Below are 25,964 nucleotides of genomic sequence, written 5' to 3'. Positions count from 1 at the left end.
TTCCCCACGGTGTTCGACCTACTTCCGATTCAATTACGTATGTCCATCCTGCCTAGACGATTCAGTGTCTTCGTATGCGAAACATTCTCCACGCGTCCGTTGATTTCCCTTCTAATACGCACCTTCAAAATCAGGTAAGATCGCTTTATATACATTACGCATGTATCACCATGAAAATTGAACAAAATTGAACCGACAACACTTTGTCTTCTCGTTCAGCCTCGGTCAAAGCTTTACTTACAATTAGATGTGTACATTTAGAGAAGGACTGGTTTGGCGGTTTATGCAAACATACAGTTTTAGTCGATTCGTAAAGCCATATCGTTTCTATCCATATCTTTCACTTCTATTCGTGCTAAGTGGAAGGTGACAGTAGTATCCACATGTGCCATTCGAGTGGTTTCGGACGCACGGGGATTGCGAGGATTAAAAGTTTAAATTTACGTGGTACAATAAACTTTAAGAAAAAGTAAAGGTAAGATAAAAGTGAAGGTAAATAGAGATTAATAAAGTAATAGCTTTAGAGGTATTAGGTTTTTTAATAGTTCGTTTCTTTAAAACACGCTACGAACAAAATTGCCGATCTCTTGTTACCGTTTCTGCGTTCGTACGGAAAATGTATCTAAGTATTATATATACATGAGTAAGATGAATAAATTTGCATTAGAATGAGCGTAAGGAGTTATTTTATTCTAATGAAGAGAACGAAGAAGGATAACAGACATTCGCAACAAGTGGTGGAAATATTGAGACCTGTATGGATGCTTAATGTGACTCATGTTACATATTACTAAAAATGTAAGCACTAACGTACATGTAATTACGGACATTTATAATCTTTTCATATATTAACCTTTACTTTGAAAATGTTAATCGCTTTCAAGTTTAGAACCGAATACCTCAAAAAGTATTCATCTGTATATCTTTATGTGCTGGAAATTTTTTGTTTTCTTTAAGTCCTACTAATACATTCAGATTGTGTTCATTATTAGGTAATATTTTGTACGTTCATTAACAATACAAAATTCATCAGACGATCGTCAGGGAAAGCAAAAGTATGAGTTTGTTCTGGAAATAATTTTTTCCTCTAGGAAGTTAATTATTATACCCGTTGTTCGCGAAAAACAAATTGACGATGTTCGTTTTTTCTCAGCTTTTTTTCATAAGGATATTTGTAACGATGCCGAACGAAGACAAATGATTTTTTTTGTTAGCGATAAAGAATACGCATACCTTTACAGTTACCGTTATCAGTAGTTGATATTTTTATCGTGAAATAATTACAGGTATGTAATGAAGAAATCTTTTATTGAGAACATGAATTGCACGTCGATCACTCGCAAACGTGTAAATTTCAATATTGACAAGAATGGCGAGCTGCTAAATATTTGATTAATATTGTTTTGACGACATGTAAAACATTAACATTGTAAATGAACAGAGAAACAGCATTTGTTGGTATCTGTTTCGTATGAATGAAATTTACTTAGAATTGATATATGTTCATTTAGTATTGCTTTACATTTAACTCAATTCAGATCTTTTGCAAAAAGTTACTTCGACTTCCTATCGTCTCCACGTTTTGTAAGACACGTGCGGTGCAAATCACATGTGTCAAGATTTTCCTTTTCATTACGATTAGTGCTGTACGGATACCAAAAGAATTCCTTTCTCTTTCTTTACTGCTTTTAGGTCGCGTGGCAGTAGACTGGTTGCCGTGTAAGTACGTACATAACATATGATATGTCGAAGCAGAAAAAACTATCTGAAAAAGAAAGCCTTACGACATTTCTCATGACTTGACGATGCTTTTAAGTTAAGACATCTCATTTTTCTCTCAAACCAGGAAAATTGTTCTGAGGTATTAATAATGACACCTAATGCTGCGAACCCTGAATTACCAGCGTTTCTATATAGATACTTTGAAATTTCAAGTTTATAGTTTATACATTTAATTTTTTCCTCAGTTTCACACCTTCTTATTATTGTGCTTCATGTATTGTTTCTTGCACGTAATTATGTGTAATTACTGAATGTGGTAACATTTCAGTCTTTATATTTAATATAGGATTGTTGAAAGGATCATTTATTAATATTTATTCTTGAACAGAGTATTATGTTAATTATTCAGCATGGATGCAATAAAATTTCTACAGGAATACGTAGCGTGACGCGGGTTATCATTGCAAGCATGTTAATCGCTGCAGTTGTCTAAATAGTATCCTTTCAAGCGTATGCTTTAGGTGAAGTATGTATCCAACAAGTGCTGTTGTTGTTTTCACGATAAACATCGACGTGTAAAATGCAGAAGTGATCTGTAATTGTAATTTTCATATTGCGTTAAAGCTACGCATGATATTCTCACCTACTTTTTTTATTTTCTGGATACGAACGATTTCAAGCTTAGAATTGATTAATATTGTGTTAGTATTGACTTACATTTAATTCAAATGAAATCTTTTGCAAAAAGTTACTTTGACTTCCTATCTAATTTTTATAAGAGCATCCAAGCAACGAAGGGGGTAAAGCATAGTGTTCTCTTGTCCATCTTAATTTATGTATACATTTTACTTATTATAATCGAATAGTAAACGACAATCAAATTTGCTTTTTTTTATTAGAACGTTACCGATTCAATGACAATTGCTGCAATTTATCGTCTTTATTATATTGCAATATATACAAGAAGCCTATCAATGGATAATATGGGTAGATATTCCTTTTACAGGAAAAAATTATTAAGGAATTCTTTAACGATTGTATCTGTGGTTACCAAGCAAAAAGACCATGAGTCACAGGTGCACATGTTCGAGATATTAGCATTTTATGCGCATTTTGTAAAAAAAAAAAGTGTTTCTATTTCGTATTTTTCTATTAAAAATACAAATTCTATTTCCTAAGTGTCAAATAAATCATACATAAATTATTAAAACTATACTTATTATCTCCACGTTTTGTAAGACACGTGCGGCGCAAATCACATGTGTCAAGATTTTCTTTTTCATTACGATTGTGCTGTACAGGTACCAAAAGAATTCCTTTCTCTTTCTTTACTGCTTTTAGGTCGCGTGGCAATAAACTGGTTGCCTTGTAAGTACGTACATAACATTTGATATATTAAAGGAGAAAAAACTGTCTGAAAGAGGAAGTCTTACGACATTTTCTCATGACTTGACGATGCTTTTGGGTTAAGACCTCTTATTTTTCTCTCAAACCAGGAAAATTGTTCTGTGGTGTCCGTTGGACCGTTAATAATGATACCTATGCTGCGAACCGTGAATTGCCAGTGTTTCTACATAGATACTTTGAAATTTCAAGTTTATAGTTTATACGTTTGATTTTTTGCTCGGTTTCACACCTTATTATTGTGCTTCATGTATTGTACCTTACGTGTAATTATGTGTAATTACTGGATGTGGTAACATTTCAGTCTCTATTTTTAATATAGAATTGTTGAAAGAATCATTTATTAATATTTATTGTTGAACAGAGTATTATGTTAATTATTCAGCATGGATGCAACAAAATTTCTACAGGAATACGTAGCGTGACGCGGGTTATCATTGCAAGCGGTTAATCGCCGCAGTTGTCTAAATAGTATCCTTTCAAGCGAATGCTTTAGATGGAGTATACATCCAACAAGTGCTGTTATTGTTTTCACGATAAACATCGACGTGTAAAGTTGCAAAAGTGATTTGTAATTGCAGTTTTCACCTTGCGCTAGAGCTACACGTGATGTTTTCATCAATCTTTTTTATTTTCTGCATGCGAACGATTTCAAGTCTTCAGGTATTTAATATTATTCTATTTTCAATTTCTTAAATACTGAATATTTTTCATTTTTAGCTTTATAAATTTTACAAATTTTCAGTCTTTTTATTAAATTTAAGTTTTAAATTCCAATTCCTTGTACAAAATCTTCTATTGAACATCTCTTCATATTAAAAGTTAGGCTCATTTCCCTTTTCAGCTTATTCGAATGACCTTGTAATACGAATTATTTTTTTTTTGGTTCTTGTTAATTTTCTTCAGAACGTCGAAAGGTAACAGTTTCACACTGCATCCTTTGAACGAAGCAACCGTGATACATAGAGGAAAAGTAACGAGTCAAAGTTTATCAAATGTAGAAAATATCGTCAAATATGATAGATGAAATTGGTAATTATCCTTCATAGGAATTGTAAATAAAAATATAACGTTGAGTATCGACAGGGAAACGGGGGCACAATGGGGACAGACTATACTACGGTATGCCTCGCCTTAATTGGCCTGTGACCTTGTCACGTCGAGGACCAGCTAATGTCTGCGGCACTGCGATTCTGTTTGGCTCCCCTTGCGTCAATGTCACGCTGAAATTCCTAAAATATGGGTTGCTGTTCTCACGAAATTCGATAGGCAGTGCGTAGAGTGTACTCGACTAATTAATTAGGGTCATGTCACATACAACCACAGCAGATTTTTCTGTAACGTCTCAAAAACTGTCAAATAACTTTTAGAGTGTCTTAAAAATGGAAAGACATTATGAGACCTCGTAACAATTAGTACGATTCGAGATATAATTATCAGCAGGATGTTTCTTTTGAATATTGTACACGTATATCGAAGAACATCCCATGTAAATGTTATTGAATCAAGAGATAGTGATTACTGATTAAAGTATCTCAGAAATTATTTGCTGCCGTTCGAAATAACCGATCACACGCATCGAGCAAGATAATGAACATTTAGATAAATATTCAATAGGAATTAATACTTGATAATAGCTTTCCCTTGTTTTTGTAGAATCGTAAACGATTAGAATTTGATTTTTAGTTAAGTAGGAAATGACAATTTCGATGTTATTTCCTGTCCAATATTCATGACAACAATAAATCAAATCCTCTTCAGAGATTCTGTTTATTTTTGCATCTTGATGCAGAATCAGATTACACGATTATCGTACCGATAATACGTGTTCCATGTAATTACATAGATAAAATTATGTAGATACTTGTTATTTACTGATTCGTCCTGCGTTCCCATCTATGGCACGTTCCCCCTTCATGGGGGAATCACAGTGTCGAGGAATCACGCGTGACGAGAGGAAACCTTTCTATGCGTTGTTCGTATAGAACCGCGAGTACATAACGTTCCTCTTTCAAATTACTGATCACGATTGCCGCTGAAAGGGATCAAGGCGAAAATACGAGCGATGGGGGAGCCGTGGAAGTTCTCTTGCGAACAGACAAGAAAAATTTCTACTCTACTCGACAGCGTGAATTCTTCTCAACTTATTATTGAATCATTTGACCATACTTTAATTTTACAAATTATTTTTAAAATTAATATCCTACTTGTCATTATAATTAATCATGATTAATGATATCTTCAAACATGGTCGCATTTATCATAAGGTACATTAGGCGCGAATTGAGGCCATATTATTAATGAAGCAATATTTTAAAATCTTAATCTTTACAAAGAATATAAAAAACAGCTTAGCATAGAAAAATTCTTTGAAATGTACTTCGTTTCCCCGCCTCTTAGTATGACAGATATGTTTATTCTAACTATTTAGTCATTACTTTTTTTTTTAATTGAAATTGAATTGATTTATACTTTTTTTTTAATGCAAAGAACTTTCAATAAATATTTGCACAAGAATTTCAAGATCAAGGAAAGGCAAGACATTAAAAGTAGTCAGCAGAAAAATTTCCAAGATGAACTTGTCTTACAAGGTTTCACTTCTCATAGAAAGTTTTGCGGAAGAGATTCCCATGTTCAGAAAATTGAAACGATGAGTCGACAGGATGGCACGTTCCGTGTTATGATAATGGACCAATCTGCATCTCAACGTCTTTACCCGTTTAATGCTGTCGTTTCGTCTAATATTAGCGTTGTGATTGGCATGATTCGTTCCATTCACAGAAAACAGTCTCGTTGAATGCAATTTCGTTGTATGGTGACTCGAAAAAATACCGTATTACTCGTTGGCACGTGGTTATGCAACGATTAATCCGACAGCGTGGTATAAATCAATCATAAGGCGATCCTTTCGCGCGTTCACGGTTTCGATACTGCCTTGCGATAAAACATTAAGAAGCACTGTACGTTCACTACTCATATTGACGCAAATTGGTTAATCATGCGATTATTGCGGCACTTCTAGGAAACAGTAGCTAGAGAACACATAATGTACGATTTAGGAAAAACCGACACTTCTAAATTTGGTGAATGACCACTTTGTTCTAATAACCGATTCAAAATTCCATATGTACATTATATCGACTATCTCCTTATTTAAGGTACATAAATGCCCTAATACTTAGACATTTAGGATATCACATAGTAGACAACCTAACAATGCACGTTTTGACACTTGAATTGCATTCCAGTAACTGAATATAGTATTTTTTATTAGGTGTGTTAGAATTTAAGCTTAAAATTAAATAAAATTAACGTTAGTGTCCAGATACTGAGAGATATAGTCAGCCACTGGGTCATTTACCTCATTAGATAGAAAAAGGATTGTTCAGTCTGCAATCAGTAGACTGCGGATTTTTATACAATTTCATATTTTTAGTTTAAAAAATGGAACCTAAATAAAAGGTTGTTTCGTGTATCAAATACTATCATTAGGACTTTAGTCCTCATACTTTTTATATTTTTGAATATTGTATGCATTCTGTAATTTTTTACACGTTTAAAATTTGTATAAATGCATAAAAAACCGCAATCTAGTAATCAGCTTGTAGAATCGACAAAATTAAAACTAAGAATGCCTACTTGAGGATGACGATTTATTACATTCCACTTTAGTACGTGTCAGAAGTCCAATTATTATCGACTTATTTAATATCTACAGATGTGTCTCAGATCAATTTAAATTACCACGGATTAACGATAGTACACATAATCATGAAAATTAATCGAATATCCTGACAACCGGAACGTAAGCGTCTCTTTTCATCTAAATTACATTATTGTTTTGCGTATCATATTTTGGATAAAGAATTGATTGACACATATAGCTGAATATCTCGAAGTATTGAGAAGCTATTTCTGCATAATCGGAGAATTGTTTTTATTGAACATGTAATCCTGACGTTAAAGTACTGTTATCATCGTATACAGTGTTTATCGATGTGTATAACTTCGTACTGCATTGTCATCCACTTGTATTTGATAAATGATCCCTTAATCAAACTTCTTTTACTTTTCTTTGTTTAAGCGTTTATCATGATAAACCTCACTTATAACTTTTAATAAGCAAATAGAAGATTCGAGAGTAGTAAAAAATATTTGTCTTCCAGGAAAATATGTATCTACAGATATTCAGCGAAAGCTATTGAATCAAATTAATCACATACATACCTACGTCCGTTATACAGTTATTCACACGACTCGTGTAGATATTCAGATTCGAGAATGTGTTCGAGAAATCTCGCACTTGATTAAGAGATATGGAATACATGGATGCCGCGCGTACGATCAATCTCAGCCACCTTAATACCGATTTATCGATTTGAGTTATCTACCACTCGTATCTGAGTAGGAGACATCTTATTTTATTTGTTTGCATAATCAAATTTCAAAGATTCTCCGCTCTTTTGAGGCTTTGTACAATTCTTTATGCTTTTTACGAGAATTTAATTACACTAAGGAATAACTTTCTAGGCATTCTGAAGGCTATGCTCTCCTACTCCGACTGCTACTTGCAATTAGTAGCACACGTTGTTTTTTGTCGTCACTTGCAAAGCGTTTCGCAGCAAAGTGTATTTCCTTAAACAATATTACTATGGATTCTATGACATTGCTATTCGAACAAGTAGAAATATTTATACAAATATGAGCTGCCCTGAAAGACAGTGTCGAAACCGAACTCATAAGTCTTTATAAATCTTGAATCTTGAATTTGAATGGGTCTTTAGACTTGAAAATTTTGGTAGTTTTAAAAGTTCTAAGGGATTTAATAGGTCTTGAGGGTTGGGTCAATATCTCAAAAGCATTTCCAATATATATTTTTGACTAAGCAGTACTATTAACATAAAGTATCAAAGAAAGTTCGAAAAATTTGAGTCGTCTTTCAAAACTTCGAATCATGTCTGAAGTGATTCGAATTTTCAGTCTTGAAAAATTTCGAATCGCTTCGAAGTTGAGATTCGAACTCCCATCGCTAATTCTACCTTGAGAGTCCTTGAAAATTGCTTACGGAGGAATATCGTAGCCAACGAAATAGAAAGGAGAAACGCAGACTTCGATATACATACAGAATCGTTCCCTAGTATGAACTTCCTTGCTTCCTTCAGTGATTTTACATTCGAATGGTCCTTAACATAGTTATTTACGCGGTGAGGAATAAGTTCAAGGATGCATTAGATGGTCGAACCACGACCTTCATTTTTCAGGCGAGGGTCAAGCATTTGGGCAACTGAGAAGAATGCTCGTGATGGCGAACCAACTGTGGAGGGCGCTGTCCCGTAGACGCGTGGACGACAACCAAGAAAGTAAAGGAGAACTGGCTCGAGTTCTTGGTCTATTCGACCTTACAGCGCTCGGAGTGGGCTCAACCCTTGGCCTCGGTGTCTATGTCCTTGCTGGCAGCATCGCCAAAGAAACAGCTGGTCCAGCTGTTTGTATCTCCTTCCTCATCGCCGCCATCGCTTCCGCGTTCGCTGGTAAAGCGTGATCGCCGTTTCTTCACATAATAACGATTTGTTCCCATTAACCCTTTCAGAATCAAACAGACAAGCAATTCTTGCTCATGCGCGGTTTCAAATTTAAAGAAATTTAACAATAGAGAAGGCAGAAAATAAGTAACATTGTAACATAAAAAGGAGACTTGCGAGATTCCTACCTTACCGATTTAGATTTCAGTGAGATCCTAATAGCGGCAAAAATTTTAATTAAAATTTGGCGGGAAAGAAATGGAATAGAACATTTTTTCTCATATCCTGTCAATTAAATGATGTTTAGTAATTTAATAATAGCAGTTATGTTGAACAATTTTCAAATCTTGTTATAGTATCGATTTAGTTCAAGTACATGACACAAGTTTCTGTAAGATGAAAATCATTTTTTACCTTGTCTGTAGTTTCCTGACTTATCGACGGATCTATAGATCCTTCTGTGTCCTTCTATTATATCGGTTATGATTTGAAATTTTAAAAAATTCTTAAGTTTGCATATTTTTATATTCGAAAATTGTTTAATTTGTAAATGAAAAATAGATTCACAAACTACGTTCCGTTTACAGCATAACAATACTTTCTCTGCAACAGTAAACGAGTAAATTGATCTGTCAGACTTACGATGATAGGTTCGCTGAATCACTGCCAGTCAAAGAGTTAAACCGTGATAATTGTTTAAACGGGTAATCCCTCAATTACCTTTGAAGGACACTTGATGCGTGCATTGAGGATGTTCGTTTGGATTTCAGGAATGTGCTATGCGGAATTTGCTTCCAGAGTTCCAAAGGCAGGATCGGCATACGTTTATAGTTATGTAACAGTGGGGGAATTCGTTGCCTTTATCATAGGATGGAATTTAATATTGGAATACATAATAGGTACGCACAGAAAAACTTTTTTCTTATCAGAAATTGATTTTCAAATGGTCATCACATTTTCTACTTCAGAATCATTCCAAAGTCAACGGATATGTATAGTACAAAAATATAATAGTAACAATATATGGTCCCATACAAAATATCTACGACCTTGAAGAAAATAAATGACCTTGAGAACAATTTTTTTCTAAGTATTCGTTGAAAATGTTTTATTCTTTTCTTTGATTTCCAATTAGGTACTGCGAGTGTCGCCCGAGGACTCAGTAATTACCTGGACGCATTAATAGGAAATGCAATAAGCAAATGGTTATACTCTGTCATGCCCATTCATGTTTCTTTTCTGTCCGAATATCCGGACTTCTTTGCATTCGCTGTTGTGATGCTGCTCGTGGTCTTGCTGAGTATAGGGGTGAAAGAGTCTTCAATGTTGAATAACATATTCACAGTCGTGAATTTAATTACCATTTTGATCATCATAGTGGCAGGATCCATTAAAGGTAAAAACTACTGAAGGCATTTAAGATAGCACACAATCCAGTCTAATGTTTTGATAGAAATTGTATTTTCCTTGTATCCCTAGCGAATCCTGCGAATTGGAGGATAAATATAAAAGATATACCGGATACAGTGAAGCATGCAGGAGCTGGAGGATTCATGCCCTTTGGAATAAATGGCGTGATGGTCGGTGCAGCAAAGTGTTTTTATGGGTTTGTTGGATTTGATGCTGTGGCAACCACTGGTGAAGAAGCTAAAAATCCTCAACGTAATATACCAATTGCCATTGTCGTGTCCTTAGTGATAATTTTAATGGCCTATTTCAGTATTTCCACCGTATTAACTATGATGTGGCCTTATTATGATCAGGTACACTTCATTTCTTTAATATTGCTTTTTCAAGCAGCTTCCTGTTCATCATTTATCATTTCTCTGCATTCAGGACGTGGATGCTCCATTTCCCTATGTATTCGATCAAATCGGATGGACCACTATCAAATGGATCGTTAATATTGGTGCGGCATTCGCTTTATGCACGAGTTTACTTGGTGCAATGTTTCCTTTACCGCGGATACTTTACGCTATGGGCAGCGATGGAATCATTTTCAAACGTTTCGCAGTGGTACATCGTAAAACGATGACACCTATTATAGGAACAGCGATTTCTGGTTTATTTACGGGTGCTATGACACTTATATTTAATCTCCAACAATTAATAGATATGATGTCCATTGGAACACTGTTAGCTTATACGATTGTGGCCATATCCGTGCTGGTATTGAGGTAAATGCATTCAACATTAAATTTCTGTGGTTGTCAGACAAAATGACCTCAGTCATATATTTTTATTTTCGAGATACTGGCGTTTAAAATTTTTAACTTCAATATTGTCTTATGGACTTAAGTCTTTTTGAACTGTTATTTTTAAATGAAAATATTCTTTTAATACCCTTTATTTTTTTTACAAACGTAAATTTTATTATTAATCGAGACCAATTGAGACGATGACTCGAATTTTTTACAAATATGTCCTAGGTCGTTTTGCCTTACAAAATACCCACAGACACATAATGTAAAAACTGAACGTGTTAATATAATATTAAGCAGAATTAATAATATTCACTACATTTTTATGATTAGATACCAGGGAAAAGACTGTATATCTAATACTCAATCTATAACAGCAATGGATAGTTTCGAACTAACGCCAGTTAGTGTGTTGAAACATATATTTAATTTGCATAACCAAAAAGATATAACTGAGATTACTGATAAAATTGCAAAATATGGTATCATAATATTGTGTAAGTTTGTTTTTTATTATTAAAAATTTTGATTGTATTAACATGAATTTTATATGTCTGTCATTGTTATTGCAGGTATTATTCTATTAGCTATTGCGATTTTTATTCAACACGTAGGTGCAAAAGCCTTTGGTAATAGCGTATTAGAATCTGTGATATTAGTCGTACTTGTGATAGTATTATTACTGAATTTAGCAGCTATTGCGAGACAACCTACCCAAGATGTTGAATTATCATTTAAGGTATGAGTACACATCATGCAAATTGACTTTTAAAGTAAAATATAATGTGTGATATGTTGGTCAACCATTTATATTTACAGGTACCTTTAGTGCCACTTCTTCCATGTTGTAGTATTTTCATAAACCTGTATTTAATGTTGCAATTAGATGCTTTTACGTGGATTAGATTTGCCATTTGGATGCTTATTGGTAAATACAGATATATATGCTATACAAACATACACATACTCCTACATATAAGTTACAGTTTACTCTTATCGTCATCTTTATTCCGTCTAGGTTTCGCTATATACTTCTTTTACGGAATATCTCACAGTGAACAAGGGAAAAGGGATAAATTGGAAACAGAAATGATGAGATGGAAATATGCGGATCAAGTCAGAATCGTAACCCGATTCTAATGAACTTGTAATATGTGATAAATTTGGTATTAATTGTAATAGAAATCATCTCAAACAAAATCTTAAGTATTACAAGAAATGACTATGATATTTAAATACGAATGCTACACAATTCACGGTAACTTATTGTTTGCTACTTCTTTAATAGGAATGAGATGTTAATACATAAAGAAAAGATATTATCTTCTTGACTCTACAGAATATTTTTACACATTATCAAACAGGGCATTAAATTTACGCACATTGAATGTGCATCAAAACATATTACACTTTAAATACTAATGATATGCTCGCGAATATTGTAAAAAATTTGACCTATTGTATTATATTTAAGATTATGAAATTTGTTCCTTTTTTGTATTTATATATTGATAACAAGTTTACACAATGTACATATGTCTTAAAAAATTATACTATGTTTATTGATTGTTTAAGTGCTGTTTGTACTAATAAAGTATATTGTTTTATATAAACTAATAGTAGATTAATTTGAAAAATATAAATTTTTCTATTCTTAATTAATATTATTTTAAAAACAAAATTATATTTGTTATTTTAAAAAAATTATTTATTGGTCATATAATTAAGTACTAGAAAGCTATTATAATACATATTCATACAGACAATTACATGATATAAGTATATTGTCAACAAAATAATGTTTAACAGTTATAATTTATGACACAGTAAGCAACAGTAACAATATTTTAAATTATTTATGACGTTATGCATTAGTAATAACATTTTGAACATATTTTCAAATACAATAAAGTTTTATATAGGCTTGGAACGTTATGGTATATCTTTTTTCCAAAATAATATCCTAAAAACAATGAATGTAAATGTGACAGCACCACATTAAAAGTACTGCATGGAATTAGTTCGTATAGACAAATTTAATTAGTATAATTTAAAAAAAATATTAGATATTCATTTCGTTAAAATAAAAACGTATTGTTTGGTGAATAATTTTTTGGGATATTTATAAACATTCATTTTATTTTTTATGCTTTTGACTATTACTACAATATTATTTTTCCAAGTAATCTGTTTAATTAGTTCTTAATAAATATTTTACACAAACTCGAATTACGAATGAAAAGTATTAAATTAAAAAGTTACAAATTATTATTTTATTTCGTCATGATTTCAGTTTCCTAAATTCATACTAGCAGTCTCATTTTTCGTCATAAAGATCTGTAATCATTCTTTTTTTTATGTCATAATAATGAAAATAATTTATACCTAGACAAGGCATCTGTTAGAATCAAGTTGTGATTTCATCAATGCGTTTATTAAAAAAATAAAATTAATATTTCGTGCTATTTTCTACTTCTACAGTATTATAAATTATGCAATATTTATGTAAATGCACAAGTTTGGAATGTATTACTGATTATATCACTGCAGCGTTGTATGGCGAAACTATACAGGAAAATCTTATCATTAAGTTTCTGTTATAATAATCTTGTTGTTTTATTTCTTTGCAAATGCTTACTGTTATAGGCATAACAACAAGCACAGGAATATAGATTAAAAATTCAGTTATTGTTCATGTTTGTACGTTTTAGCTAAAATAATCTTTTTTATCCATTGTCAAATACGTCATGTGTTAAGCTAATACTTGAAAGAACAATTTGACTCTTTCATTATTATTATTCAACGGAAATATCCACCTTAAGTGGATAAAACTGTTGACAAAGCAAAGAGTTTATTACATAGCTAAGCCATCAACTTTTATATAAAACATCTATCTTATATAACGCACATGCATTGATTTCAACGAATTCATTAAAAATTGCTTTGTAAAAACAAAAAGCTAAAATATCACACTGCTAGATAGGATAATATAATACTTTGTCTTGTATCTTATTACAACGAATCGATTTGCTTCATTGCTTTAACAATGAATCAATTATTTCGTTTTATTTACAAGTCCTCCCACACTTATATACTGCCAATTTGCCTGTTAAGAGTAATGATAACTTTAGGATGCAATCCAACGTTTTATTAATTCTTTTAGTATGATCAATCAACTCACCCCTATTCCTGTGGTCCAACCAGTTCCAGCTGGATTTGTATCGGTAATGCCAATTCTGCGGCAAAGAATACCGGCTCCCGAAACTGCCCATACTTGACCGTGTTCTCTTGCCACAGCGACGTGTCGAAAACCTTGCTTTGCGTTTATAACAGACATATCTAAAAGGAACAAAAAATAATTACACATTTTGTTCAAAGTAAAGTTCACTACAATGACATAGTAGTATTACATGTACAACGTGGTCAAAATATAAAGCATGCAGAGAAGAATAAATCATAAAGAATTTCACTAATTTTTAAGGAACTCATAACAAACATCGATGTTTAGAAAAACCATTAATAATAAAATACTATTTACAGCTTAAATCGCATTTATAAACTCCTATAGAATATACCTATGCAAGAGGGGTCAGAAAGAGTATCTAAATTAACGTGTGTGCTGTCTATATCAGCGTTTCCCAACGCAGGGCGTGGTTTGAAGGGCAATCTGCGGAGTTTTCCAAGAAATACAGCCTTTGGATATTGTATCTTATATTTTTCTGCAATATTTCCAAAACGAAATTAAGATGGATATTTCTGTGAAGTTATTTAACACCATTTAGTGATAATATAAGTATCTGCTAATTTCAGTCACCATGTAACTACACACAGACACTAGTACAGAGTTGAGATGAACTGCTAATATGGTTAGCAACATATTTGAGGAAAAATAAAGCGGTATACTAGATTGGAGGATACTGCTAAGGTTACTGTTGGATTCTACGAGGTTGGGAAACGCTGGTTCGTATGATATACAAGTTTTAAAAATACCTATGTGAATGGGGTCGTTTGGCATCGCAGGCAATGTTTGCCAATACGTTCCTTCTGGAAAAACATTCATTTGGACTTCGCGCCGCACTGACAGTCTACCTGTTGTATCTAATGCCCATACGACGTCTTTTCCTACAGAGATTTGTTTTAAATGTGCACCTGCTGGGGGTTCAACGTTTTGCCACTGGGATCCTATCAAAGAAAGTGAATGACATTGAAATAGTAACTTAAATGAATGTTTGGTTTAATATAATGGTTATATTATCTTTACCTGTAGGTTTTGCAGGAGTAATACCTAATCTCCAATAAGAGGAACCATTCTTTCCAACAGCCCAAACTTGACCACTTGGGCCACAAGAAATTCCTACTAAAGCTTGGTCACTTGGTATATGTTCCCACGAAACTCCCTAAATAATATTATATATTATACTACTAGATGTACAGTTTACAATAAACATTGTAAAATATCTATTTATACCATTGGACAGGATTCTGAAACACCTCTCCTGAATAATGCTTCACCATTAGAAGCTACTGCCCATATATACACTGGAGCATCTGTTCCAGGCATCCCAGTTGCCTAATGAAAACCATAACATTATTATTTAGTTATAATTGGATATCTGATATTCCATTTCGAATCTTTCTTACATATAAAGACACATCAATCAATTTTGTGTTTCCTAATTCTTGCCAAGGCCCACTAGTCGTTAATTCACATCTTCGAAACCATCTTCTTCTTCTTACGTAATCAGTAAACTGTTTTTTACCATGATATTGAGATGGAAAATCGGTAGCATACTGCCAACCATCTCTATCAACTCCCCCAGGCGTATGAAAATCTACTATCCAATCTGATACCTATTTTAATAAGTGTAATTATTATAATGGAAAGTCAATTTACTTTTTATTTGTTCAGTATAATGGTCCTTACCCAATGCCAATGCATCGATAATAATTTCGTATATTCACGAGTACGTTTGTGACGTCCACTTGCATCACTCCACATATAACGATCTGTTGGAAGACCATGGGAAGTATATCCAGTTACAGGATTCCAACGTTGGTTCTCATAAACGTAATAGTTGTGAGTATCTACCATAGTATTTATCCCCGTATTGCTATCCAATCCTGTAAACATCAATACACAATATTAATTATCTTAATTTGTGTTTTTCTTAAATGTTTAAATAAATCAATTTTTATTAACTTTAAGATACCTTTTAAAAATAAACCACCCCAACCACCGGTATATACCCACGCAGTGCTGTCATATCCTATGCCCCATGTCACGCCAACGGAGCAAGTTTCAACTTTTTTCAAATGTCCGCCCATTTGTCTCCAAAACATTGTAATTGGATCGATGATTACCTATGTAGAATAATAACATCATAATTCTATCATATTTGTTATCATCCACGTAATCATACTAATATTATTATTACATACAGACGTGGATTTATAAACAACACTGCACAATGTCATTAGTCCCTTGATTCGTAAATGTGTAATACTTTGCGGTAATATTCTATGGCTATAGAGAGTGAATTCCGTGCCATTAATAAATATTCTGTATCCACGTGCTTCGCAAACAATTTCTAACGTAAAATCGGAGCCAGCTTTTAAAGGGCTACCTCCATTTCTCTCTTCGTCGCCCCATTGTCCGTTTTGATATGTGTTTCGTACAATTATATTCTCTTTAAGTCTTGGATTGAAGTGTAACGCTACATCGTGGCTGTCCACTATAGCCTTTTGTCTCATAGATATAGTCGTATAACAGACAAAATTGAATGACAACCTGATGGTTACAAAAAGATTGAATAAAAACTAATTATATGTATGAATAACGTAATTACTATAACCTGATGTTACTCTTACCTATCAGCATCATCATGAATACAAACTGTGATTTTCATAGAACTACCATACCCAAAACCATTTTGTAATATACATTCAAACGGCAATTCTTTCCCAGCAACATCTAACTCTTGTACGTAAGTATTATTATCGCATTGACTTTCCTATAAACAATGGAAGTATAAATAGAAACTATTATGCAATTTGACTATTTAATATTACGAAATTGGATTGTATGTTAACTTACTTCTAGAGTAGCAGGATCATATACGTATACATCTCCTAATGCAGTAGTAGTCCAAATTGAATTTGGCCCTGGCCTTCCATAAACGTTATTCATTTGGCAAGAAACTGAAGATATAAATGGGCGTTTACAATTAGAGTATCAATATAGCATGAAGCAAATATAAGCATGTATTCATACCCGAAGTTAAATGTGCTAACCAATCTTCCATTTCAGTGTCACTAGAAAATTGCAATCTAAGAACTTTAGACCGATCTAACCGAGGAGTATGAATTGCTATTCTTGGACTACCTGGTTCACTGCAGCATACAACGCACATGATTTCAGATACGGGGAATTGAATCTGGAAAAATGATACTTATTAGAACTTAATAAACATTTGATAGATATTTTGATCGACTTACAATTGTTGTTGCGCCATCTGAATTTAGAACAGTTACAGTTCCGGAATCTAAGGATCCACTGTCGCTACTTATCCATTCTAATTCAAGAACACAATCTTCATAAGAAGTACTTCCTTTAATTTTGCATTTCACGTCGCCATTTTTTACCCAGGATGACCTGCAATGAACCATTATGTATAAAGTTGCACTTGTACAAAAGTTTTAAGACCTCACTTTTCAACAACTTTTTCATATCTCTCTGCATCGAATTGTACTTTTTGTAGTCTTTTCTTCAATTCTTCTAAAATATGTATCCTCCATGGTTCTGCTATATCTCCATGACTTGTACCATTAGTGTCAGCAATCCTACAAATTTAAAGTATGTATATACATGTTTAATCACATTACTTAATCACAACTTTAATCATTTTAATACCATTTTGGAGGATTAGATGGGTCAACGAAACATGCACCAGCTTCTACTTTATACCACGATGCATCACACTCAGCCCAATACATTGCACCTGAACTATCATCTTCTTCTCCATATACACCAGAATCGCTAGTTAAGTCGGGGTCGAATATACTTCCATCCGTTTCTGGGTGCGCTTCAACACCTACCATAGAGCCGACTGAATGAACGGGACTCCACGCAGCTGGGTTGATCTGTATTATTTCAATTTTATAGTTTAATTTCAGGAAAACAAGTGTAAACAGACAAAAGATATGCATAATTAACTCGTATACTAACCTTCACAGTACTTCCCATCCCTTTTCCAGAGACTACTATGGACTCTCCAGTTTTGGTCAACGATTCGTTCGATATAGTTATATTTGCAACACTAGCTTGAGTCAGATCACCCATATCTAACGAATTTGTAGATCTGTAATTATGCATATGTAAAATGTTTTTATTAAGAGAAACAAAAATAAACTGTTACACGATTCATAGAAACATTTATGAAGCATGTTTATATATTTACCTCTTTTTGTCCTCTTTTATATATATGTCTTGGAAAGACGTTTGCTGTGGATTCTTAGTAGATGTACCATCATTTGCTCGTTGCCATAATTTTAACGACGTTGGTGTTGGTGCTGATCGTGACTGTTCTTCCCATTCTCTAATTAATGTTGTACCGTCACTAGTACTATGTGGTCGATTCTATAAATGATTATCTTCTTATATTATTAAGCAGAAACTAACAGATCATAATACTAATCATAATTATAGCATAAATACCAATGATCCCCAACTTTGATGTCTCTGTTGCTGAGGTGTACCGCACATACTATGTCTATTGGTTGATGATAAACTAGCATTACTGCTCGCTCTACTAAGTTGAAGAGGTGCGTTTATTAACCTCCACTTTTTACCTGTTAATTCCGACCGTGTAATACCAGTACGATAATATAAACACCGATCATTACCAATAGCCCAAACCTGGGTAATTATTAAATAAATAAAAATAAGTTTTCTCTTCAAAATAAATATTTTTTATCTTTGTAACAAATTAAATTACCTGATCATTTGGAGCTACTGATACTAACGACATTTTACTTAACATTTCCACCCATCCAGTACCAGTAGCCATTTGTTCACAAACTCCACTCATTTCACCTTTAATTCCTTTCCTAAACCATACTCCACCATCCTGTGTTACAGCCCACACAGCATCCGTACCTACGCTAATTTGTACTAGTTTTAAATCTTTTTGCGGAGGCTCAATTTCTGACCAATCTTCCCCTATAAAAGATAAATAAACTCATTACTCTAAGAAACATTAAACACAGACAACGTTTTCGTAATTTTACGACAGTTACACACCCATTGGATTTTCCCTAGTAACACCTGTACGTACTAATGCTTTACCAATCATTAACACTGCCCACACAAGACCAGTCATTCCAACACTAATTTGAGACACCTCGTAGCCATTTGATAATTTTATAGCACTCCATCTTTGCCCTTCTGGACAAGTTGTACTAGTTCCAACACGAAACATTACCTGTATATCATGGTGACTGTTAATTATGAAAGTCACATTTTATTAAAGTAATGTTATATAAATCAATGAAACTAGAACTATAGTTATTGCAGTAACCAGAATTGTAAGTTATAATGTTTTTACAACTTATACAATATTTTAAGGCTTGTTAAAATGCTTCAAAAGAATTTTTTTAAAATGTTATACCCTCCCATGAGCGGTTACTGCCCAGACTACTAGGTTTCCAGGATTACCTCCAGGTATTTGATTTCCACCCACAGATATGTCAATAAATGGTTCCTAAAATCATATTACTCTGATTATGCAATATAATAGTGTAAAAGTAGTTAGAAAGTTTTTTGAGCATTACAAAAATACTTACCTCAGTTGGATCTTTGTGAAGAGGTGCAATAGCACACCATGAATTCATAGCACTGTATCTTCTATACCGAACCCATTTGCGTCTTCTGACACAAGATTTCCATTGCTTTTTTGTAGTATATGTAGCTGGAAAATCAACTGCATATGTCCATCCCTACCAAAATATCAGATTCTCTGTGATCATAAGGCTTTGTTTTGATGTTGATAACTGACAACAAATCTACATATAAAAGAAAATTATAAGAAACATAACAAGAGAAAAGAATAAAAAACTTTATCAACAGTGCAACACAATTTATTTGCATTGTTAATATAAAAATTAAAATTCATTATGTTTCCTTTAATATTACTTCTCTAAAGACAAACAGAACTTTTATTTCTAAAAATTATAGAAATATAAAGTTATAATTAGAATGAACCAAGTTACAAAAAAATATTTGACAAGATATATGATTCAAGATTATTGGATTATATTTACATCATGATCTAAGGGTTGACCATCTAACGTAGTTTCTATTTGCCAGTCACCCTCCCATTGCCAAGCCATTGAAGGTAATTTTACTTTATCCCTACTACGATCAACTGTACCATCTTGACTGGAAAAGTTGTACCTATCTGTTGGTAATAATCTTCCACTGAATCCTTCCAAAGGTAGCCATCGCTATAAATATTACCCATCAGTATCATATGTAAACATCATTAGTTACAATTTAATTCTGTATCAAGTAACAAGCAATCAACGTACTTCATTTTCATATATTTCCTCTTTGATTCTTATTGGTACATCTAGCCCATGTACATGTACATAAACTTGACGATCACCTCCTATTGCCCACATAAAGTGTGGAACTGCAGACAACTGCTTGAATTCAAGTCCCAGGTACATAAATTCCCGCCACATGTTCCCAGATGTAGATAATCCAAACACACGTCCCTCATTGTTTATGGCATATAAATATGAACTTGGCATTTTAATAGTGTGCCACCAAACTATTTGGGTTCACCTATAATACAATGCCTTTATTATTATATAGTTACCAGTACCAAAAGTTTCCATTAAGCAAACAAGGTACACAATAGGTATACGAATTTAATCACATATTTGATATTGCAACAGACAATTAAATAGTACCTTTCTTCCAGAGGATGACAGCCTATGTATTTCTTCTATACTACAGGTATTATTAAATGACAAACATTGTTTTAAATACCACAAAATCAGATGGTATTTCACTTGTAAAAATATTATTGCTGTTCACTGTTGAATTCTTGTTACATTGTATTTTATTAATAACACGGTGTAAAAATAATTAAACCAAAATTTAAATGTGATTAAGTAGTGTTATTTTAATACGAAAATCGAAATATACAAATCACTAGCGGTGAAAACATCTTTGGAATGACGCACAGCCGTGACATGTACTCCTATTTTACCGACTACAGTATTTTCCACGGGTGGAACCCCTAACGCCTTTATCTCCCCTTTCGGAGAATCGTGCTATCACATATTCACAATGTATTAGGTGTTCATAAAATATAGTATAAACCTTCTCTGAGAATAATACTCAGTTTTGTATTCAATTTGTAACGAATATTAAAATGTCTTGATAACTAAGTCAAATTTAATAATAATAAGTTAATTCTCCTGGTATCATCTTTTTTCTCACTTAGTTCTATCGATTTTCAAATTGTAAGACAGAATCGTGAACTTTCGTACACTCTATATATTGTACATATACAGCATTTAATAAAAAATAAAGGTGGATCTTCTCAACATATGTAGACTAATATCTTATATTTAATTTTTAGATAATTTTTTTATCTAGATAATTTCAAGCTAGACATAACATAAGTTTACTTGCTAGAAAACAGCTGATAGGTTAAATGTACATGAGACTTAAGTTGTTCTTAAATCAATAGTGCATATATTGAATATTTTAGTGAAAGCACTATCTGTAAAGTTGCGAATATGTTGGAGGAAACTCATTGTATGTATTTTGTAAAAAGAAAAAAACGCTACTGTCGTATGACAGTCAAAAAAGGAAACAAATATTGTGGTGAACATGATCAAAATAGTTTGGAAACTAATGATGTTGAAGGAGCTAAGAAGAGAAGGGTGAAATGTCCTCTTGATCCTTCACAGTCGGTGAAGTTTTGTTAGAATTAACATATTGTGTTTACTTTATATACATAAAATTTGTATATCCCTTTCAGTACTTGTTATGAATCAAAATTGTCCAAACACTTGAGAGTATGCAATGCAAAGCGATTAATTGACTCACAGCCTTCATTTATAGTTAAGGGAATCAATGTGAATGAAACACATGAAGCACCGCAGCATGTACCACTTTCTGAACTTAATCAACTTCTTATAAATACAGTCATAGATAAAGTGAAAGTTGCTTATGGTTGGTAACTTGTATGTAACATTACTTTTCTATCAGCAATTTGTGCTAAAAAGCATACAATTATATAGAACTATATTTTAAACCACATTTAATTTCATTTTTAGAGAAATTACCACAATTTCCATATGTGGTATTAGAACATGAAATACTTAGAGATAAATTAAAGGATGAATCCTGTGGGAAAATTGTCAAAAAACATCTCTTACAAAGTTCTTCACTGTTATCACACCTAGAGCAGGCAGATCTTGTGCAAGATAATACATGTTTCATTGAATTTGGAGCAGGAAAGGGCAAATTAACTTATTGGTTGGGACAAATGATTAAAGATAAAAAAAATAGTTGTATCATGCTAGTAGATCGTTTAAGTCATAGGCACAAAAGTGATAACAAATTGAAAACAGAACAGTCTCCTCTTGTAATAAAAAGGATACGTGCTGATATTGCTGACTTGAAGCTGAATGACATTACAGAGATTCAAAAGTTCAATCATAAAGTTGGCATTGCTAAACATTTATGTGGATCAGCAACAGGTACAGTATTCAAGTATTTACTCCATACATTTTAAGTACTATGAAAACTATACCATATCATTAGATTTACCATAAAAAATATTGTTCACAGATTTAACTGTAAGTTGTTTAGTTAGAGCAATGCAAGACGAACCTAAATGTAATGTCACTGGTTTAGTGATCGCATTTTGCTGTCATCACAGATGTGAATATGCAAAGTATGTTGGAAAACAATACTTGGAACAATCTGGTTTTACGCCGAATGAATTTACAATTTTGTGCAGCATCGCCAGCTGGGCGACTTGCGGATCTAACTTAAGTAGAACAACGGATTCAAAGAATTCCGAAGATAGAAGGTAATGTCTTTAACTTTTATCGTTTCTAATATTCGGTTTTCGGTATTTCAAATACGCACTCAGTTTAAACGATTCCTTCCTTTGGTACTACGTCATATGCGCGAAAAGCTTTAGTGAGGATACCTGAGAAGATAAATACCTTCTGAGGATCTCTAGATATCTTCTAAGAAGATAGATACCTTCTATGTATTTATTTTTTCAGGTATCTCTACCTACACTTCATGTGTGTAGTAAAAATGCATCTTTGATAAGAAAACCAGATATCAGATATCTACATCTTTAGATCTATTTTTCGAACAAAGAATAACGAATCAGATCGTAAGATTTCCCTTACATTTTCTTTCAGTCAAATTTTCCGAAGTAAAACACAATTTGAATCAGAAATATATTTATTTCAAAAGAAATATCTTTGAAATTTTTATATTTTTTATACCATACATGTACTGGTAGAAAATACAAGAATTTTTCGTAGTTTACATATTCAAATAGTTCTGAAAAATTTCTCGTTGCACAATCTTCTTCAAATGTCTTGAACTTTTAACATTTTTATATAATCTGCTTGGGTATTAATGGGTTTAAAAAAATAAGACCATCTCTTGTCAAATATTTATTTCGCGAGTTCTTCAAATGTCGCGGGGAGTAGTCTCTGCAGTCTTCTAAAGACCAAGAATAGTCGAGAGAAGTTCCAACGTCAGTTTTTGGTGGCCTTGAAAAAGGCCATTTATTTAGTAAGGAATACATACAACAGTATCACTGACATCCATTTTACTTAGCCTTTTGACCGAATTGGTCCTGGATGTTCTTTCTAAGAACTTCAAACCTTTCTGGCTCGCTCCTCAATTGCTCCCACACACTCATTACGTGATTCTTAAGCGTATCCCGCGTTATCGTAGTACCAGTCGATTGCCAGGCCTCAACAACTCGCGCCCAAACGCTTTTGGTCATATCGAGGCCCGACAATTTCGCTGGCCACTGCGAGACACGTATCATCGGGTGCTCTAGGAACCAATCTTGCACCGCAGTGGAGGTGCACAGCGCCTTGTCACCCTGGATCAACTTGATCACAGGCATCTCCTTCTCTGGATATACCGATCGAACGCTTGGCAACAAAGTGTTCTCCAAAATGTCGATGTATCCAGAGGAGTCAATGTCTGGCGATACTTCGATCATCTCACCAGGACCATGCATGCTTATCCAACCCCACACTGCGTACGTAATGTGTTCTCCATCGTTTGCTCGCGTGTCTGCATTAGACTTGCGTATCGACAGGGTACCATCGTTCACGGAAGCCAAGAATATCGCTTTGCCCATGAAGATGATGGAATCCCACTCGGCCTGTGACTTGGGTAGCGGTTCCAGCCTAAACGGGGCGCGTTTTGTGCGTCGTTTTCGCACAGTCCGACCTTTGCGTTCTGGCTTACCACTCTTACGAGCTAGCAAGCCGGCTTCTCGCAAACGATTACGAACCGTGCTCTCCGATACTGACAGATCTAAGTTAGCAGCGACCGTTGACACAGACTGAGAGGGATCCCGAGCCATCTCATTTATTATGGCGCGATCCTCTTCCGCGGTGGTCTTACTTACTCTACCATTATAGCGGCGCCAGTCCCACAAACCCTCCTCGCCCATGTCGTGATACCTTTGTATGTATTTCCTTACTGTCCGCTCTGAGCATTTTACAGCACTTGCAATGTCTTTGCTAGTATAACCAACTTTGTAATAGGCAATTATTTGCCCTTTCACCAGCGCACGAGCTTCGCGAGTGGACTGCATCGTGCTGGACGTAGTGCAGTTGGGCCAAGTTGGGCGCACGAATGTTGCATGAATAACATAAAACTACTTTCTGCTGTTTCTGCGCAGCGCAGCACTGATGTTGCATAACGGGAGGGATATTTTCCCCACCAGCGCTTTTCGTGCATTTGTAGTAGTAGGAACGAATCAGATTTCAGTCGAATGCATATATGGGTGGTTGGATCAAAAATATTGTTCGTTGCTATTACGATATGTTGGTAGATGGACCAATCATGGGCAGTTAGAAGTGTGCAAGATACATTCTAAGTTTGAGTCGAATGACACTATTGGTCAAATTAGTTGTGCATTTGTGATAGTAGCGAACGATACTGTTACTACGGTGTCACATGGCCGCAAAATGAGATCACGTAATGCTACTGTCTAAAACTTTAAAAACCATTTTTTTGTTAAAAAGTATGTCCTTGTTAATAGATTGAAAATAAGCAGATATAAAAAAAGTTTTTCAGTTATCTCAAAATTTGTTTGGAAAAGATTAAAAAAGGCAGAACAGCACAAGTTACGTTCTTTTATTTTCGAATAATTGACGTTTAAAGTTTTAAACCTTGCAGTTTTACTTTAATATTATGTTTTATTTTTCAGCACGTGTGTCAAAAATTTAAGTTCGAGCCAAAGGGAAAATATCGGTCGTAAAGTGAAAACGTTGTTGAACTGGGGTCGTTTAGAATTTTTGAAATCCGTTGGATTTCAAGGCAACCTGGTGTACTACACTACTACCGATATATCTTTAGAAAATATGTGTATAATAGCTACAAAAGATCAACTCAATAGTTCCTGATTGTCGTGAACTATAAGAGATTGTAATTTATAATAAATACAATGCATTTGCTGCAATTTTCGACCTTGTCTCTGCTTCCTTATTATGAATTTTTGGAAACATTGATAATAGAAAGTGCAATCAATACTAACCAATATTTCTTTATATTAGTCTTCAACAAACATTATATTAAAGTTTCGTTAGCAAATCTTAAATAACACTACATTACAATGAAATTTCTCTTTATCGAAAAGTAAACCCTCAGTTTACCCTAGCCGTATGTGACCGTTTATTTTTATTATATCACCTTAAAAATATTTTACGGCTATTAGTATTCTATTATTATAATATTCTTTATCTACTTACATTTTGAACAATTAAAAATTTATTTTCTGAAAGTTGCAGAAGGGTTAGTTTGATGGACCACTATTTTGAA

General features: G+C 33.6%; 3 protein-coding genes across 6 annotated transcripts; 2 read left to right on the top strand and 1 right to left on the bottom strand.

Moving 5' to 3' along the window:
- The first annotated feature begins 4 nt into the window (after nucleotides 1-4).
- Slif (cationic amino acid transporter slimfast) lies at nucleotides 5-12,311 on the top strand. 3 transcript variants are annotated; one of them, XM_076392422.1, is made up of 10 exons: nucleotides 5-134; nucleotides 8,388-8,657; nucleotides 9,419-9,547; nucleotides 9,784-10,044; nucleotides 10,128-10,411; nucleotides 10,485-10,825; nucleotides 11,183-11,346; nucleotides 11,422-11,588; nucleotides 11,669-11,777; nucleotides 11,868-12,310. In XM_076392422.1, the coding sequence occupies exons 2-10, from the start codon at nucleotides 8,420-8,422 to the stop codon at nucleotides 11,987-11,989; spliced, it is 1,815 nt and encodes a 604-aa protein (XP_076248537.1). In that variant the 5' UTR covers nucleotides 5-134; nucleotides 8,388-8,419; the 3' UTR covers nucleotides 11,990-12,310. The 3 variants fall into 3 exon arrangements, with proteins under 3 accessions (XP_076248537.1, XP_076248538.1, XP_076248539.1); XM_076392423.1 differs by lacking the exon at nucleotides 5-134 and adding an exon at nucleotides 344-475; XM_076392424.1 differs by lacking the exon at nucleotides 5-134 and adding an exon at nucleotides 671-798 and having other exon boundaries at nucleotides 11,868-12,311.
- A 950-nt stretch (nucleotides 12,312-13,261) lies between these two features.
- Pex23 (tectonin beta-propeller repeat-containing peroxin 23) lies at nucleotides 13,262-21,021 on the bottom strand. Its single transcript, XM_076392411.1, has 25 exons — nucleotides 20,822-21,021; nucleotides 20,435-20,693; nucleotides 20,168-20,350; nucleotides 19,691-19,843; nucleotides 19,516-19,608; nucleotides 19,149-19,329; nucleotides 18,844-19,067; nucleotides 18,564-18,764; nucleotides 18,307-18,485; nucleotides 18,075-18,207; nucleotides 17,760-17,989; nucleotides 17,558-17,689; nucleotides 17,345-17,501; nucleotides 17,121-17,283; nucleotides 16,944-17,047; nucleotides 16,718-16,860; nucleotides 16,289-16,637; nucleotides 16,060-16,210; nucleotides 15,774-15,970; nucleotides 15,491-15,700; nucleotides 15,318-15,419; nucleotides 15,111-15,246; nucleotides 14,840-15,031; nucleotides 14,031-14,188; nucleotides 13,262-13,955 (listed from the first exon to the last, which is right to left on the bottom strand). Exons 2-25 carry the CDS (start codon nucleotides 20,657-20,659, stop codon nucleotides 13,905-13,907), a joined length of 4,047 nt encoding a protein of 1,348 aa, XP_076248526.1. The 5' UTR covers nucleotides 20,660-20,693; nucleotides 20,822-21,021; the 3' UTR covers nucleotides 13,262-13,904.
- LOC143188255 (tRNA:m(4)X modification enzyme TRM13 homolog) lies at nucleotides 20,746-25,605 on the top strand. 2 transcript variants are annotated; one of them, XM_076392426.1, is made up of 6 exons: nucleotides 20,746-20,758; nucleotides 20,833-20,867; nucleotides 21,987-22,097; nucleotides 22,202-22,627; nucleotides 22,719-22,962; nucleotides 25,354-25,605. In XM_076392426.1, the coding sequence occupies exons 2-6, from the start codon at nucleotides 20,846-20,848 to the stop codon at nucleotides 25,547-25,549; spliced, it is 999 nt and encodes a 332-aa protein (XP_076248541.1). In that variant the 5' UTR covers nucleotides 20,746-20,758; nucleotides 20,833-20,845; the 3' UTR covers nucleotides 25,550-25,605. The 2 variants fall into 2 exon arrangements, with proteins under 2 accessions (XP_076248541.1, XP_076248540.1); XM_076392425.1 differs by lacking the exons at nucleotides 20,746-20,758; nucleotides 20,833-20,867 and adding an exon at nucleotides 21,546-21,831 and having other exon boundaries at nucleotides 21,904-22,097.
- The last annotated feature ends 359 nt before the right edge of the window (nucleotides 25,606-25,964 follow it).

Source organism: Calliopsis andreniformis, chromosome 2 (assembly GCF_051401765.1).
Source record: "Calliopsis andreniformis isolate RMS-2024a chromosome 2, iyCalAndr_principal, whole genome shotgun sequence".
NCBI lineage: Eukaryota > Metazoa > Arthropoda > Insecta > Hymenoptera > Andrenidae > Calliopsis > Calliopsis andreniformis.
This window is presented reverse-complemented; position numbering and strand designations above follow the sequence as displayed.